Source organism: Belonocnema kinseyi, chromosome 3, assembly GCF_010883055.1.
Source record: "Belonocnema kinseyi isolate 2016_QV_RU_SX_M_011 chromosome 3, B_treatae_v1, whole genome shotgun sequence".
In the NCBI taxonomy this organism is placed as follows: Eukaryota; Metazoa; Arthropoda; class Insecta; order Hymenoptera; family Cynipidae; genus Belonocnema; species Belonocnema kinseyi.
The window spans coordinates 155,022,747-155,036,972 of record NC_046659.1 but is presented as its reverse complement, the minus strand read 5'-3'; the positions used below and the strand labels follow the sequence as shown (position 1 = coordinate 155,036,972).

The 14,226-nt window shown below is 28.6% G+C and overlaps 1 protein-coding gene across 1 annotated transcript in view; it reads right to left on the bottom strand.

The window, feature by feature from the left end:
- LOC117170227 (heparan sulfate 2-O-sulfotransferase pipe) overlaps positions 1 to 13,787 on the bottom strand; it is a 160,607-nt gene extending 146,820 nt beyond the window's left edge. Inside the window, exon 1 of the mRNA XM_033356849.1 lies at positions 12,876 to 13,787. Coding sequence (XP_033212740.1) covers positions 12,876 to 12,928 — 53 coding nt within the window. The 5' untranslated portion in view covers positions 12,929 to 13,787. The remainder of the gene's footprint in view (positions 1 to 12,875) is intronic.
- Between the last annotated feature and the right edge of the window lie 439 nt (positions 13,788 to 14,226).

Genomic DNA, 14,226 nt, shown 5'->3' with positions numbered 1-14,226 from the left:
AATTCATTTTCAAACCAAAAATTAAACAAAATAGCTAAGTTTGAACGAGTATAGCATATAGAGAAAGAAAAAATTAAAAGTGTTGAATTTTCAAGCAAAAAGATTATTTTTTAAGAAATTACATGAATTTTCAACAAGGAACTTCAATTCTTAACTAAAAATTATAAATTTGCAACCAAAAATAGAATTATTAAATTTGAAGTAAGAAAAATTAATTTAAAAAAAAAGCTTTTAACTGAAGGTACTTGAATTTTCAACTAAAAACTATCATATTTCAACCAGAAGTAGAATAATTAAATTTTAAGTCAAAAACTCAATTTAAAAAAGGTCACATAGATATTTAAGTTTCAACTGGAATCGTTATATTTTTAATAATAAAAATCAAGAAGAAATATTTTCAGTAAAAAAAGAACAAACATTGAAAATTAGACAAAAGAACAAAAATTGCAAACAAACTTTTGAATTTTCAACCAAAAACGATCAATTTCCAACCAACAGTATTAATTTATATGAAAAAGAAGGGCGTTTCAACAAAATGCATGCATTTTTAACAAGTTACTTGAATTTTCAACTTAGAACCATCAATTTTCAACAAGTTCAATTTTCAATCAAATTAATTATTTTCAAGCAAACTGATGAATTTTCAACTAAAATAATGATCCTTCAACTGGAGTAATTACATTTCAAACCAAAACTTGAAAAACTTTCACAAATCAATCATTGTTCTTTAACTTTATATTTCAGTTTAAAATAAAATTAGGCACTCTCTTAAATTTCTTAACATTAGAAAAAATGTCCTGACATTTCCAGGTTTTTCCAGGCACCTAAAAATTCTCTGACAAATCCCGGATTCCCCCTTAACTGGTCTATGAAGATTGGAAATTAACTGAAATGAAATTATCCCAAAGGATATTGCATTTGCATCAATTTTGCGGAAGGCAGTACTTAATGGATGCATCAACTTCTGAGTTCTGCCCCTATCTATAGAATCTATAGAATCTCGTGAAAACGATCTCCGGTCACGCGGTGCTGTTGGTGTGGATCGCATGAGAGACCGGAAGTAAAGTGCAGGTTCGATTCGCAGATATTCTATTGTCTCGTAATATCGTCTCTCATGTGTCCAGTATGTGGTGACTATGGTCAGTGGTCACCACATGCACATTCTTGAAGATCGTGCGAGAGATATAGTGTCGCACAACTATGAAAGTGGACAAGAACTATGCAAGAAACGTGTAATGTGCGTTCGTAAAATGTTCTCCTCACTTTTTCGCAGCAATAAACTCAGAGAATATCATTATTAGGATGAGAAAGAGAGGGAATATTCTAATTCAGGAATACCAAGAAGTCAATTATTCGCTTCAGTGAACAAAGCAGGTGTTAATTCCCATCCTCGATTCACTGCCTTTAATCCACAAATATTTGCTCAATAAATATTTAATCTTTAACGACTTCATTTCAGGCATTTGTGAAGATTCTTTATATTATCATTTAATTCTTAGGCTGGTTCATTTTTATGAATTTAGTCAGGCCTGGAAATTTGGCCAAAGGAGAGGAAAACTGCAAAAAAACCATCGCCCCTATTTGGCCGATTTTCCAATTTTTAAGTTTAAAGATTGAGATTGGTTGTGTCATATACCACCGAATGTACGCAATCATCCTCGGAGGCAAATAATTATTCGCTTCAGTGAGCGAAGCAGGTGTGGATTCCCATCCTCGATTCACTGATTTTGATCCTATTAAGTAGCCCTAAATTCTATCAAAACATATAGGAAAGAGCGTATTTTTCCATGAAAAAAGGTAATAATAAAGGAATGAATTTTCTCAAATAAAATTAATGTCAATACCATATTAAATACAATATGAAACACTTTAAATTTAAAAGATTTCAAGTCGAAATTATTATTTAATTTTAAATGAACAAGATTAATTTTCTAACTCTAAAAAGCCAAATTTTTAACAAAATGCATACATTTTCTACCAAACAGTTAAATTTTCGACTTTCAAAGGATAAATTCCGAACCAAAAATTTAACAGTGCAACTTCGAGATACAAGAAATTTTAAATAAATATATGCATTCTTAACAAAAAAAGTTTAATTTTAAATTAGGAAGGTGAGTCTTAAAAAAACATCAACTTCTAACAAACTAACTTTAAAAAAACAATTTTAACTTTAGAAAAACTTTAAACTTTAACTTTTAAAACTTTACTAGCTTTAACTTGAACATTCAACCAAGTGAATTTTCAAATAAAAAAGGATGAACTTTTACACCAACAGTTAAATTTTTAACCAGAAAAATGAATTTTCCAGCAAAAAGAATAATTTTATACTAAAAAAAAAGAATTTTTAACAATAAATTGAATTTCTAAGCCAAAAGGACAAATTATCTACAAAACGGTTTAATTTTTAACAAAATGCATGAGTTTTAAACAATATTATTTAATCTTAAAATTAAAATGAAGAACTACCTGCCAAAAACTTAAATTTTCGTAAAAATAGTTTAATTTTTAACTAAATAGTTTAATTTACTGCCGAATTGTTGAATCTTCAACCGCTGCAGGTTAACTTAGACTCCAACCTATGTGTTTGTAACATAAAGAAGATTCAACCAGGAAGATTGATTTTCGACCAAAAAAATACTAATTTAAAAAAAAACATGAATTGTTAAATAGAAAAGATCAATTTTCTATCATATATATTAATTTTTAACCGAAAATAGCATAGTAACATTGTTAGTTAAAAAAATTAATTCTCCACCAGAAAATACTTGATTTCAATAAAATAATTACATTTTAAAAAATAATAAATAAAAAAGATGAATTTTCAAATGAAATTATAAGCTTTTAAAAAATGATGAAATTGCATTTGAAATGAATTTAAAAAAATGATGATTTTGGAATTAAATGATGGATTTTCAATTAAAATTGTAAATTTTGAAAACATGATGAATTGGCAACACAGGAGTTCAACTAAAAAAATGAGTTTTGAACCCGAAAGAATAATTTTCTAAAAATGTCCTATTTAAATTTTCAAGCAAGGAGGCGCATCTTTAAAAAATATGAATGTTTAACAAATAAGATCAAAATTTCAAAGGTTAGAAAAACGAATTGTTAACAAAATTAATGAATAGATAATAAAGTAACTAGTACATTTTCTAGAAATGAAACAACCAAAGGGATGAATCTACAACAACAACAAAGTTAATAAGGTTAAAAATGAAACCATTTTGATAAATTATCACTATTTTGTAGAAAAGTAACTTTTTTGTTAAAAAGTTGTACCTTTAGTTATAAAATGCAACTTTTTGCAGATAATTCGCCCTTTTTTCTCAAAAATTGATGAACTTTCTTAAAAATGTATATAGTTTGTTGAAAATCCGTATTTTTGGTATAAAATTTAATTTCTTGTTGAAAATTGATCGCTCTTGTTGTAAATTCGTCTATTGGTAGAAAGGTCATTTTCTATTTTAGAAAATCTATCTTTTTGGATAAAAATTTTAATTAATGAGAGAATTCGTTTTATTCTGGTCATACGGTCCAATATAAATAACAATGGATTCAGATGTCAATGAATCTTTATTCGTCAATTTTAATTGATATAACCGCTGTACGTTTCAACCTAGTTGCAGGTCTTCTTCAAGGTAATATCATCACCTAATTTAAAATTTTACCGATAGTAATTTAAAATTTTTTAACAATATGTAATACATTGGAATAAATTAACAAATTTTATTTTTTAAAATTGTATTGTGTATAAATTTACCTGTCAATTTTGATATTAAAATCCAAAAACAAGACATTTCAATTGTGCTTTTGTCCTTACAAAGGAGCATAATTTTGGAGTGAGCCAAATTAGCTAATTGTTAGAAGTTAAAATTTATTTGTTTGTTTGTATACATAATTTGAAGTGTCCTTTTTTATATATAAGAAAAACACACAAAAACTTTAAAATTTGAAGCCTCAAAATTAAAATAGGCTCCAAATTATATTATATTTACTACATTTTAAAATCAATTTTAGCGACAACAGTTACTTATTGTTTGGAAGGACTAACATGAACTAACGAATACATAAGAAATAAAGTCAATTTTACATGAGTAATTAAGAAAGGCCGATAAAAATGGAGAATTTAATGAAAAGTGCGCCAGAGTAAATTGAATGAAAATTTTTTTAAATTTTATTTAATAATTTATATATATATATATATATATATCATTTTTTATAAAGCAGTCTGGTAAATTTTATTTACATTTAATATTTCAGTTTTCAAATTGATGGAATTTCTAATAAAATTATTTATGAAAATAGACTGTAATATTTTTCTTTTTTGAGTATTGTTTGCACGAGCTAAAATTTTTATATTTTTAATCTCAAAATCAAAATAGTGATCGAATTGCTCTGCATGTTGTGACAAACCAGTATTTTGATTGCCTGATTCACAATCCCGTTTGTGTTCATAAATACGAGTTTTTAACCTCCTACCTGTTTCACCAATATAAATCTTATTGCAACCTTTACAATTTATTATATATACTACACTAGATAAGTTTTCTTTGTTATTTTTGTCTTTATTTTTAAACAACGAAAACTTATTAAGTGTGTGGTTCTTTGTAAAATACACATTAATGTTATATTTTTTTAAACCAGTTCTAAGACGTTCAGAAAGACCTTCAACATAAGGAAATTAAAACTTTCGATCATAATTATTATAAGTTTTAATCCATTTTTTATTTTTAGATGAATTATTATAAATTTCATGGATTCTTTCTTTAATGATTTTTTTTACTAATTGGAGTGGGTAATTATTTTGTAAAGAGTAATTTTTATTTGATCTAAATTTTCTTTGCGGAATTGAATATTACTTAATTTCACATATCTATCAATAAGACCCTTAATTAGACCAACTTTTTGAGAAAATAAATGATGAGAATTATAATTCAAATAACGTCCTGACCAAGACGCTTTTTTATACGAATTTGTTATTAAATTTCCTTCTGAAGCTTTAATAATTAATCAATCTAGATAAGAAATAGAGTTAATCTCCTCTTTTTCAAGCGTGAACCTAATTGAATTTTCCATATTATTGAAAGTCTGAATGAATTCATCTATTTTCTCAGTAGGAACAATTGCCAGAATATCGTCTACTTATCTTTTATAAAGAATAGGAATAAAAGTTAAACTGTCAAGAGCATAACTGTCAACAGTATAAAAAGCGTAATGGTCAGGAGGTTATTTGAATTATAATTCTCATCATTTATTTTCTCAAAAAGTTGGTCTAATTAAAGGTCTTATTGATAGATCCCGTGCAGAAATTCTAATTTGGATCTGATCGGGGCCAGATCTGGCAGAATTTGGCCCAAATCAGGCTATCTAGATGGGGCCATACTCAAAATGAAACGCGATGCCCGGTCGAGGCCCGAGTGCTGCGCCCAGAGATAACCATACCTGGCCCCGATCGGGCCCATATTAATTTATTGTACTTATTCTTAATTTAAAGGGATTCTTAAATAAAATAATATTAAAATCGAATATATCACCTCCTTAACTGAAATCTGAGAATATAAATATCAGGTCATCTAACAGATCGCGATATGAAAAAATTGGAGTATGTCAGACACTTTTTTTCGAGCAAACGGAAAAAGTCAAACGACGCAACATAACAGCCAGCATATTATATGATTAATTATTCTAAATTTAAAATTAATTATAAATAAAAAATTTTACAGTTTCCGCCAGGGTAAAATTAAAGATCTTTGGTAAAATTAAAAATCTCGATGTAATTTTCAATCACAGGAAAGTGATTTAACCGACGCATGGTATTTTTACACGCTGCGACTGAATTTTCCCTTCTGAATGTAAAGTTAGTACGAGGGAATGTGTAATTTTATTTTTATCGAGTGTGTAATTTTACAATGCTGTTCGAGGGTCCTTTTATTTACATCGCTATAGGATGCAATTTCACATACTTTTGTAAAATCACACACTGAAGTGTGATATTTACAATGATACAATATGTCATTTTCCGAAACCTTGTAATTTTACACAAATCTTTTTTTACAGTGTAGGCGATTTGGAGTCAACCCACTTTAGTCTCCGAAATTAATGGAGCGCCATCTACTGGCAAGTTTAGCTGTTAGGTCGGGGTCTAGACGGGGCCAAATTTAACAACCACAAAATCGTGTGCCCGATCTGGCCCAAATCGGAAATAACGCAAACATGTAGCAATTTCTGCACGGGATACGTTAAATTAAGTAATATTCAATTCCGCAAAGAAAATTTAGATCAACTAAAATTACTCTTTTACAAAATAATTACCCACTCCAACTTCTGAACGTCTTAGAAGTGGTTTAAAAAAATATAACAATAATGTGTATTTTACAAACAACCACACACTTAATAAGTTTTCGTTGTTTAAAAAAAAGGACAAAAATAACAAAGAAAACTTATCTGGTGTAGTATATATAATAAATTGTAAAGGTTGCAATAAGATTTATATTGGTGAAACGGGTAGGAGGTTAAAAACTCGTATTTATGAACACAAACGGGATTGTGAATTAGGTAATCAAAATACTGGTTTGTCACAACATGCATAGCAATTCGATCACTATTTTGATTTTGAGATTAATAATATAAAAATTTTAGCTCGTGAAAACATTACTCAAAAAAGCAAAATATTACAGTCTATTTTTATAAATAATTTTATTAAAAATTCCATCAATTTGAAAACTGAAATATTAAATGTAAATAAAATTTACCAGACTGCTTTATAAAAAATGATTTATACATAAATTATTAAATAAAATTTTTTAAATGTTTAAATTCAAATTACTTTGGCGCACTTTTCATTAAATTCTCCATTTTAAAATCGGCCTTTCTCAATTACTCATGTAAAATTGACTTTATTTCTTATGTATTCGTTAGTTCATGTTTGTCCTTCCAAACAATAAGTAACTGTTGTCGTTAAAATTGATTTTAAAATTTAGTAAATATTATATAAATTTGGAGCCTATTTTAATTTTGAGGCTTAAAATTTTTAAGTTTTTGTGCGTTTTTCTTATATATAAAAAAGGACACTTCAAATTATGTATACAAACAAACAAATAAATTTTAACTTCTAACAATTAGCTAATTTGGCTCACTCCAAAATTATGCTCCTTTGTAAGGACAAAAGCACAATTGAAATGTCTTGTTTTTGGATTTTAATATCAAAATTGACAGGTAAATTTATACACAATACAATTTTTTAAAATAAAATTTGTTAATTCTTTATAATGTATTACATATTGTTAAAAAATTTTTAATTAAGTGATGTATTACCTTGAAGAAGACCTGCAACTAGGTTGCACGTACGTCGGTTAAATCAATGAAAATTGAGGAATAAAGATTCATTGACATCTGAATCCATTGTTATTTATATTCGACCATATGACCAGAATAAAACGCATTCTTTCATTAATGATAATAACGGTTGACGAAATTTCATAGTGTGGATAAACTCCAATCACTGAATTCTTAATAAAAATTTAAATATTTAGAAAAAATTGATGTTTTAAAATTGAAAATTCAACTTATGGATTCAACTACTTTTCTGACAAAAAATTGTTTAAATTAATCTCTTTGATTCGAAATGTAACTATATATAATAAATACTATGAATCAACATATAGATAAATATTTAAAAACGCTTTGTTTTGAGCGTGAGAGATTCCTTTTTGTTGCTATTGCGAAGATACTTTCTAACAGTCATATTAAAGTGACCATTCATGTCTAGCACTGACACTTAGAAAATTAGAAATTAGAATTATTTTATTACAGGATAGTTAATGTTTAATTGTTATTGCGCAGAATACCTCTTCTACTCAAAATAAGATGAAATGTGGCTCTGAGAACAACAGATGGCGAAACAAAATAATAATGCCAACTTTAGTCTAGTATTAAGTGAAAATTTAATTATTATTTTGTAATTACGTGAATTATATCATTAGTTTAGAGAGACATGCTCTTTTTCTAATTTCTAGAAACTGAAACTATTTTATAATTGAGATGCTTAACATCATTTTCTAACCATTGTATAATATTGTGATTCATCATATGGTAGAGTGTCTAGATATAACGTCAGTCCCACTAAACTTCGGTTAAAGAAATATATGTTGATCAAGACAAATTTCCAAATAAAAGGATCACTTTTTAACAGAATTATTCAATTTTCAATAAAATAGTTAAAGTTGGAACTTAATAATAACAATTTTAACAAAGAGAGATAAATTATTAGCCTAAAATTTAAAAGCATACCTTTTAACCGAAAAAAATAAACTTTCAATTTGTATTTTTAATTCTGTCTAAGAGGGAAAAAGGGGAAACTCCCTCTGATAAATAGAAATCTTTATCATTCATAGAGTATAAAAAAAATAATTTAAGTAAACATTCATGTTCATTTTGAGTTCTTTTCAATTATTAGGTCAAAAAACTGGAAATTTTTTAGATGAAGTAATAGCTGATAAACAGCTATTTAATAGGATGAGGAGAAACCATCCTACATTGGATACTGTAACCTACAGTGGATAATAAAATTAATGAATAGCGCAAATATAGTTAGAATAATTAATTTTAAATTTAATTTATTAAAACGTGTCGTGTCTTAACTATTGATAGCATAAAATTAATTTTGTCCATACATTAGTATTTTTAATGAATCATTATCCACTGTAGGGAGGTTCCCCTATTTATATTAATATTAAATAAAAGTTTTAAATTTATACGAATTGGTTTTAACTACTCACTCTCCTAATGTAAGACAGCATACAAAATTGTTGTCCTGCCACTCCCTCAACCCCCTACCCAAAAAAATTCACGTAATTTATACACGGCCCTCAAGAATGAACTTCCAACCAAAAAGATGAGAACTTTCTTACTGGGTTCTAATAATTCAGTTCTAAATTAAGCGAAACTACGAGAAAAACGAAAAAAAGGAATCTTGGGAAAAAAGGGACAAGTACCGTCAAAGGCGATGATTTTTGAAATGTGGGGTAAATTTGGGACACCCCAAAATTACCTAATCCTATCGGACAAATTACTCAGAAGTTTTCCAAAAATCTGGAATACAGTAAATCCCTGAGATATTAGTTATCTTAAGTTGGTCAAAAACGCTGCAAAAAATTGAAAACTACAATTTGTGATCAAATTTGTCTGCCGTTGGATAATTGTAGCTTTCAATCGCTTGGAGTGTTATCCAACTTTAGATGAATAATATCTAGGGAATTTACTTTGAATCTGTTCAAACCTCAACTGGTTTTAGATTATGGTTAGATTATGGTTAGAACCAACCACCTTAAGTAATTAAAAATACGAATTTATTAATGTCCGAATTCACCCCACATGCCCGAAATCACCCCATTTGACGGTAACAGTAACGTTTATCCTTGACAGTTTAAGATATTTTTCATTGTTTCCTAATGAGAAGATACAATGAGCAGGTAAGAATGTATCTTCAATGGCAGCGTTTTTTGTTATTGTTTGGAAAAAAATCATACATAATAAGAGAGCCGCAGGAAGAAGCAAAAACGGATGGACCCGCGGCATCTGAAAGATGTAGGAAGGACGTACTTGGGTACTTATATGGGATGCAGGAAGAGGTAGCAGCGGTGGAAGCTCGTTGAAGTGTTTACGACATGTGGTCATTCAAGTAATGGAAGTCAAAGTACCTACGTAGGCTGATTATTGCTTTGAGTGATACAAGCCGAGGGATAAAATGTACGTGGTTATTCGAGAGGGTTGTGCATCTTTCCTCTAGAGAATCTCTCGCTACTTCTCTATGGTTGTAGGCGTAGATATCTAGCCACCGCACTTATTTTTATTTTTTGTTTTTATCTTTTTCAGTAGCTGCTTCTTGTGAATTCAGAAACCTATCTTGTGGTATAGAATCACAACATTTCCCACCACTATCCAACCCTATCTTTTATCGCGTAACTAACGCACGAATTAACGAGCATAGTAATCGCAAATCTTGAATTGTAATCAAGTATGTACACTTCCTTTCGAAGCAATGTATCATCCTAACACCATCTTTCATTTACGATATGGTCATTTCTCGTTTTTTTTTAAATTTCTTTTTCCATAGTTATTGATATAGATAGATGATAGCGGGGTGTTAATTTATTGTGGACAAAGTAGAGATATGATTCAAGATTGTAGTGGCTAATTGCATTAGGTATATTTAATTACTTATCATAATTGTATCGTTGAGAGGAAAAGTTGGATTGCAATTTTCTGCAATTTATTATTACTTACTGGAGAAAGATACGATTTTTATTTTTAAAAAGGTGTTCTATTTTTATTAGTCTTGTTTTAAAAATATGGAATAGACTTGAATTATTAACTTATTAACAGAAAATTTAAGAAACTAAACTTTAAATATGAAAATTTGTGTATCAGGTCAAATACTTACGGCCCTCTAATTATCTTCACAAAGGGCCCTTTAATTATTAGATCTTATTATTGGTTTTTTTAGTTTTGACTCTCGACCCCCTATCTAACGTAATTGCAAACAAATAGTGCAAAAAAATAGTTTTGAATTTTCAACGAAAAAATATTAACTCACAGTAAAAATGATAATAGTTGATATTTTAATTAAGGGACAATTTTCATTTCGAACCAGAAGCAGTTGAATTAGACAAAAAAAAAGAATTTTCAACAAAATACTGGAATCCTTAATACAGAAATATTTTTCAGTCAAGAAGAATAATTTTCTGCCAGAAAGACAAGTTTTCAACAAATTATATCAATTTTTAAACGAGTAGTTGAATTTGTAAACTAAGGAAATCCGTTTTTGAATAAAAATGGAACAGTTACATTTTCATTATAAAAATTAATTTGAATATTGAAAAAATTAATCTTCTACAAAATAGATTAATTGTATACCAAACTATTGAACTTTCAAGACGCATACTCGAATTTTCTATACAAAACTGTCGTATTTAAAATACATAAATATAAAGTTTTAACAAAAAAGGACCTTTTCAATCAAATAGTTATACTTTTAAGTGAAAAACTGGTTTTTGACCCTGAAAAGAAATTTATAGCAAAATGCGTAAATTTTTAAACAAAAAGTTGAATTTTTAACCAAGAAAGTCATTTTCCTACAAAATGCATGAATTTTCGACCAACTAGATCAATTTTCAATCAAATAATTGAATATCTAAACTAAAAAATCAATTTTGATCAAATATCAATTTTCTACAAAAAAAATAAACACAACAGTTACATTTTTACGCGAAAAAGACGAATTTGTTAAAGAATAGTTGAATTTTCAAGCAAAAATTTTTAAATATCAAACTAAAAATGATAAATTTTTAACGAAATATAGAGCGGTTAAAATTTGAGTTGCAAAAATGGATTTTCAACCATTGAAATAATAATTATTAACAAGTTAGTTAAATTTTCTATAAAAAGGTTTATTTTCAACGAAATAGTTAAATTTTTAACTAAAAAGAACAAATTTCTATTTTAAAAAGTAGTTACATTTTTCCTTCAAAGAATGAATTTTTAACAAAACAGTTGAATTTTCTATCGGGTATTCAAAATTTTTACTAAAATAATAACATTATCCACCCAAAAAGAAAAACTTGCAACAAAAATTTTTTATTTTGAACCCAAAAACACGAATTTGCTACAAAACAGTTACATTTATACCAAAAATATGAAGTTTTTACACTTACGTTTATTTTAAACCAAAGAGTTGATTTCTAAACTAAGAATGTTCCCTTTTTAATCAAAAATAAAATAGTTAAAATATAAGTTTAAAAAATTGATTTTTAACAAAAGAAAAAGGAACTTTCATGAAAGTAGTTTTAATTTTCAATCGACCAATTCCTTTTTAACTAAAAAATTTGATTTTCTACTAAAAAATACGAGTTTTGATCAAAGAGTTGAATTTGAATTGAAAGTAAAATTTTGAAGCCAAAAGATGCATAAAATAGTGGAATTTTCAACAACAATAAAATATGAATCTTCAACATGAACAGTTAAATTTCCAATTACAAAAATAATTTTGTTACCAAAAAAGATAAATTTACACTAAAAAAATAAATTTTCAACAAAATAGTTAGATTTCCAAACAAACATAAAGGCAGTACATTCATGAGTATAAAATTGATAATAAACAAAAAAAAAACTAATTTTCTACAAAACAATCTAATTTCTAAACATAGTTTTTTTAAGGAAAAAATTTGTTAAGAAAGCTTTTATTTTTACACAAGCAGTTAAGTTTTGATTTTAAAAATTCAATTTTTTAGCCAATTTTGAATCATGAAATTTTCAATTACAAAATTAATTTTTAACAACAAAACAAAAACGAATTTGCAACTAAAAGGATAACTTTTCAACAAAATTGTTGAATTGGCAACCAAATAATAAAACCTCTAAAGATTAATATTCAAAGATCAAATTTAGATTAAATTTATTGTCCTTGACAGTTACTTAAAGTAGCTCTTACAGGAATTCCTTTAATTTTCCCTGATTTCCAGATTTAGCAAAAAAATTATTTTATAAAATCTCATTAAATTGTTGTTAAAGTGGAAGAAAATCTGGCATAAATGAGAAACCGTGAAATATTTTTGATTATCGCTTTATAATTTTTCACCGCAATAAAATTAACAATCTTTCTACTTTCAAATAAAACGAAAAATTAAAAATTAAATAAAATTTTTTTCGTTTAACAGAGAACAAGTTTAAAAACAAACCATGATAAAAAATTCAAGAACTTTTCAAGGTTTTCAAGGATTTTCAGGACGTTCAACAGCCTGAGTTAACCAATTAAAATAAAAAATCGCGATCCAGTGAAAAAAATGAATGAAGATCTACTTTTGGGAAAAATAACTTACCTTTTGGGGATGGCGAGCCGCCGCTGCCTCCAAAGAGCGTTATTAACGATCATCTTTACTCAAGTTGTACCCTAACAATCACAAAACAACCACTGATTTTCCCGTCGATAAAATCGTCCCAGAAAAACAACGACTAAAGTATCGTTCGACGAGTCCTGTCTGATCTGGAGAGATAATGTCCCACAGACACGAAAGCCAAGATTCTTTCCATCAATTGCTCTAGTGAGAATACAAGTCTCGATTTACTTTTGATAATCGATAGACTTTCGTGACACACGCACCATCGCGAGTTGATCGTCCCCTCGCAAACGAAACAAATTACATTTCTTGTTTTCCGTCTCCCTTTTCATCTTCAGAAACATCCTCGAAGAAAACTCGCACTCCTTATCACACAACTTCCTGCTCAAAACTCGTATCTCAAGTCCTTTGCTTCTTCATTTCCTTCTATTCCCTCAATTATCGTGTACATATAATTACTATCTTATGATAATACGAATTATACTCTAATCATTGATTGCAAATTATAGAGGTATCAAGTTCATCATCGTTCCTCTTCTTGCACTTTAAACTAATCTAAAACCTTTCGTTATGATTGGTCGAAAGTTTTAGGGGATAGGCAGAAGACTTGAAGGTTTTTGAAGATAAGTGAAGGGAATTGGGGTTTTTTGGAAAAAGGCGTTTTTTTCAAAAAAAATCTCAATCGAGTCAATCATGCCAAAAGCGAAAGCTGTCGGCAGGATGGTAGAAAGCGCGTCCGGTTGGGCGGATGGTCAGCATGAGACTGAAGTCTCCGAAGAGTCATCATCAAGCTGAAGAGTGAAGTTTTCGTACGGTTACCGCTCTCGGTACCACGTGTAGATACAATACAAGTATAGGAATTATTTTGAAGACGATCCACTCTACTGCGCGCTCACTCCGTTACTCAGCTCAGCCAGGCCAGGCTAATGAAATTCTACTCCACATTCGTCAGCCACATTCGCGCGGTGGTCCCCACTTCTTTACTCTTACTCCTTCCTTCCTACCAACACTTCCACCTTACTCTTTACCTGTCTATAACTATACCTGAGAATCTCGATACTTCCTGAATCAGAAGTTTCATCAGGGTCGTTCCCACTTGGTCAGTTCCGACCTTTCTCTTTACAAAAAAGGACTATTGGGAAGAAAATAATTGAAGTAGTGTAGAGTCTAGCGGATACAATAATTGTGGGAGCTTCTTCTTTTCAGGAGTTTTCTTTCTTCATTCAGGAGAATTGGCTTATTTTCGAAGTCGTAAATGAATTCGTTTTGTTCCGTAATTGGTCTCATTAAAATTTCTTTTCGGATATAATCAAAATTCCGTGATGAATAAATC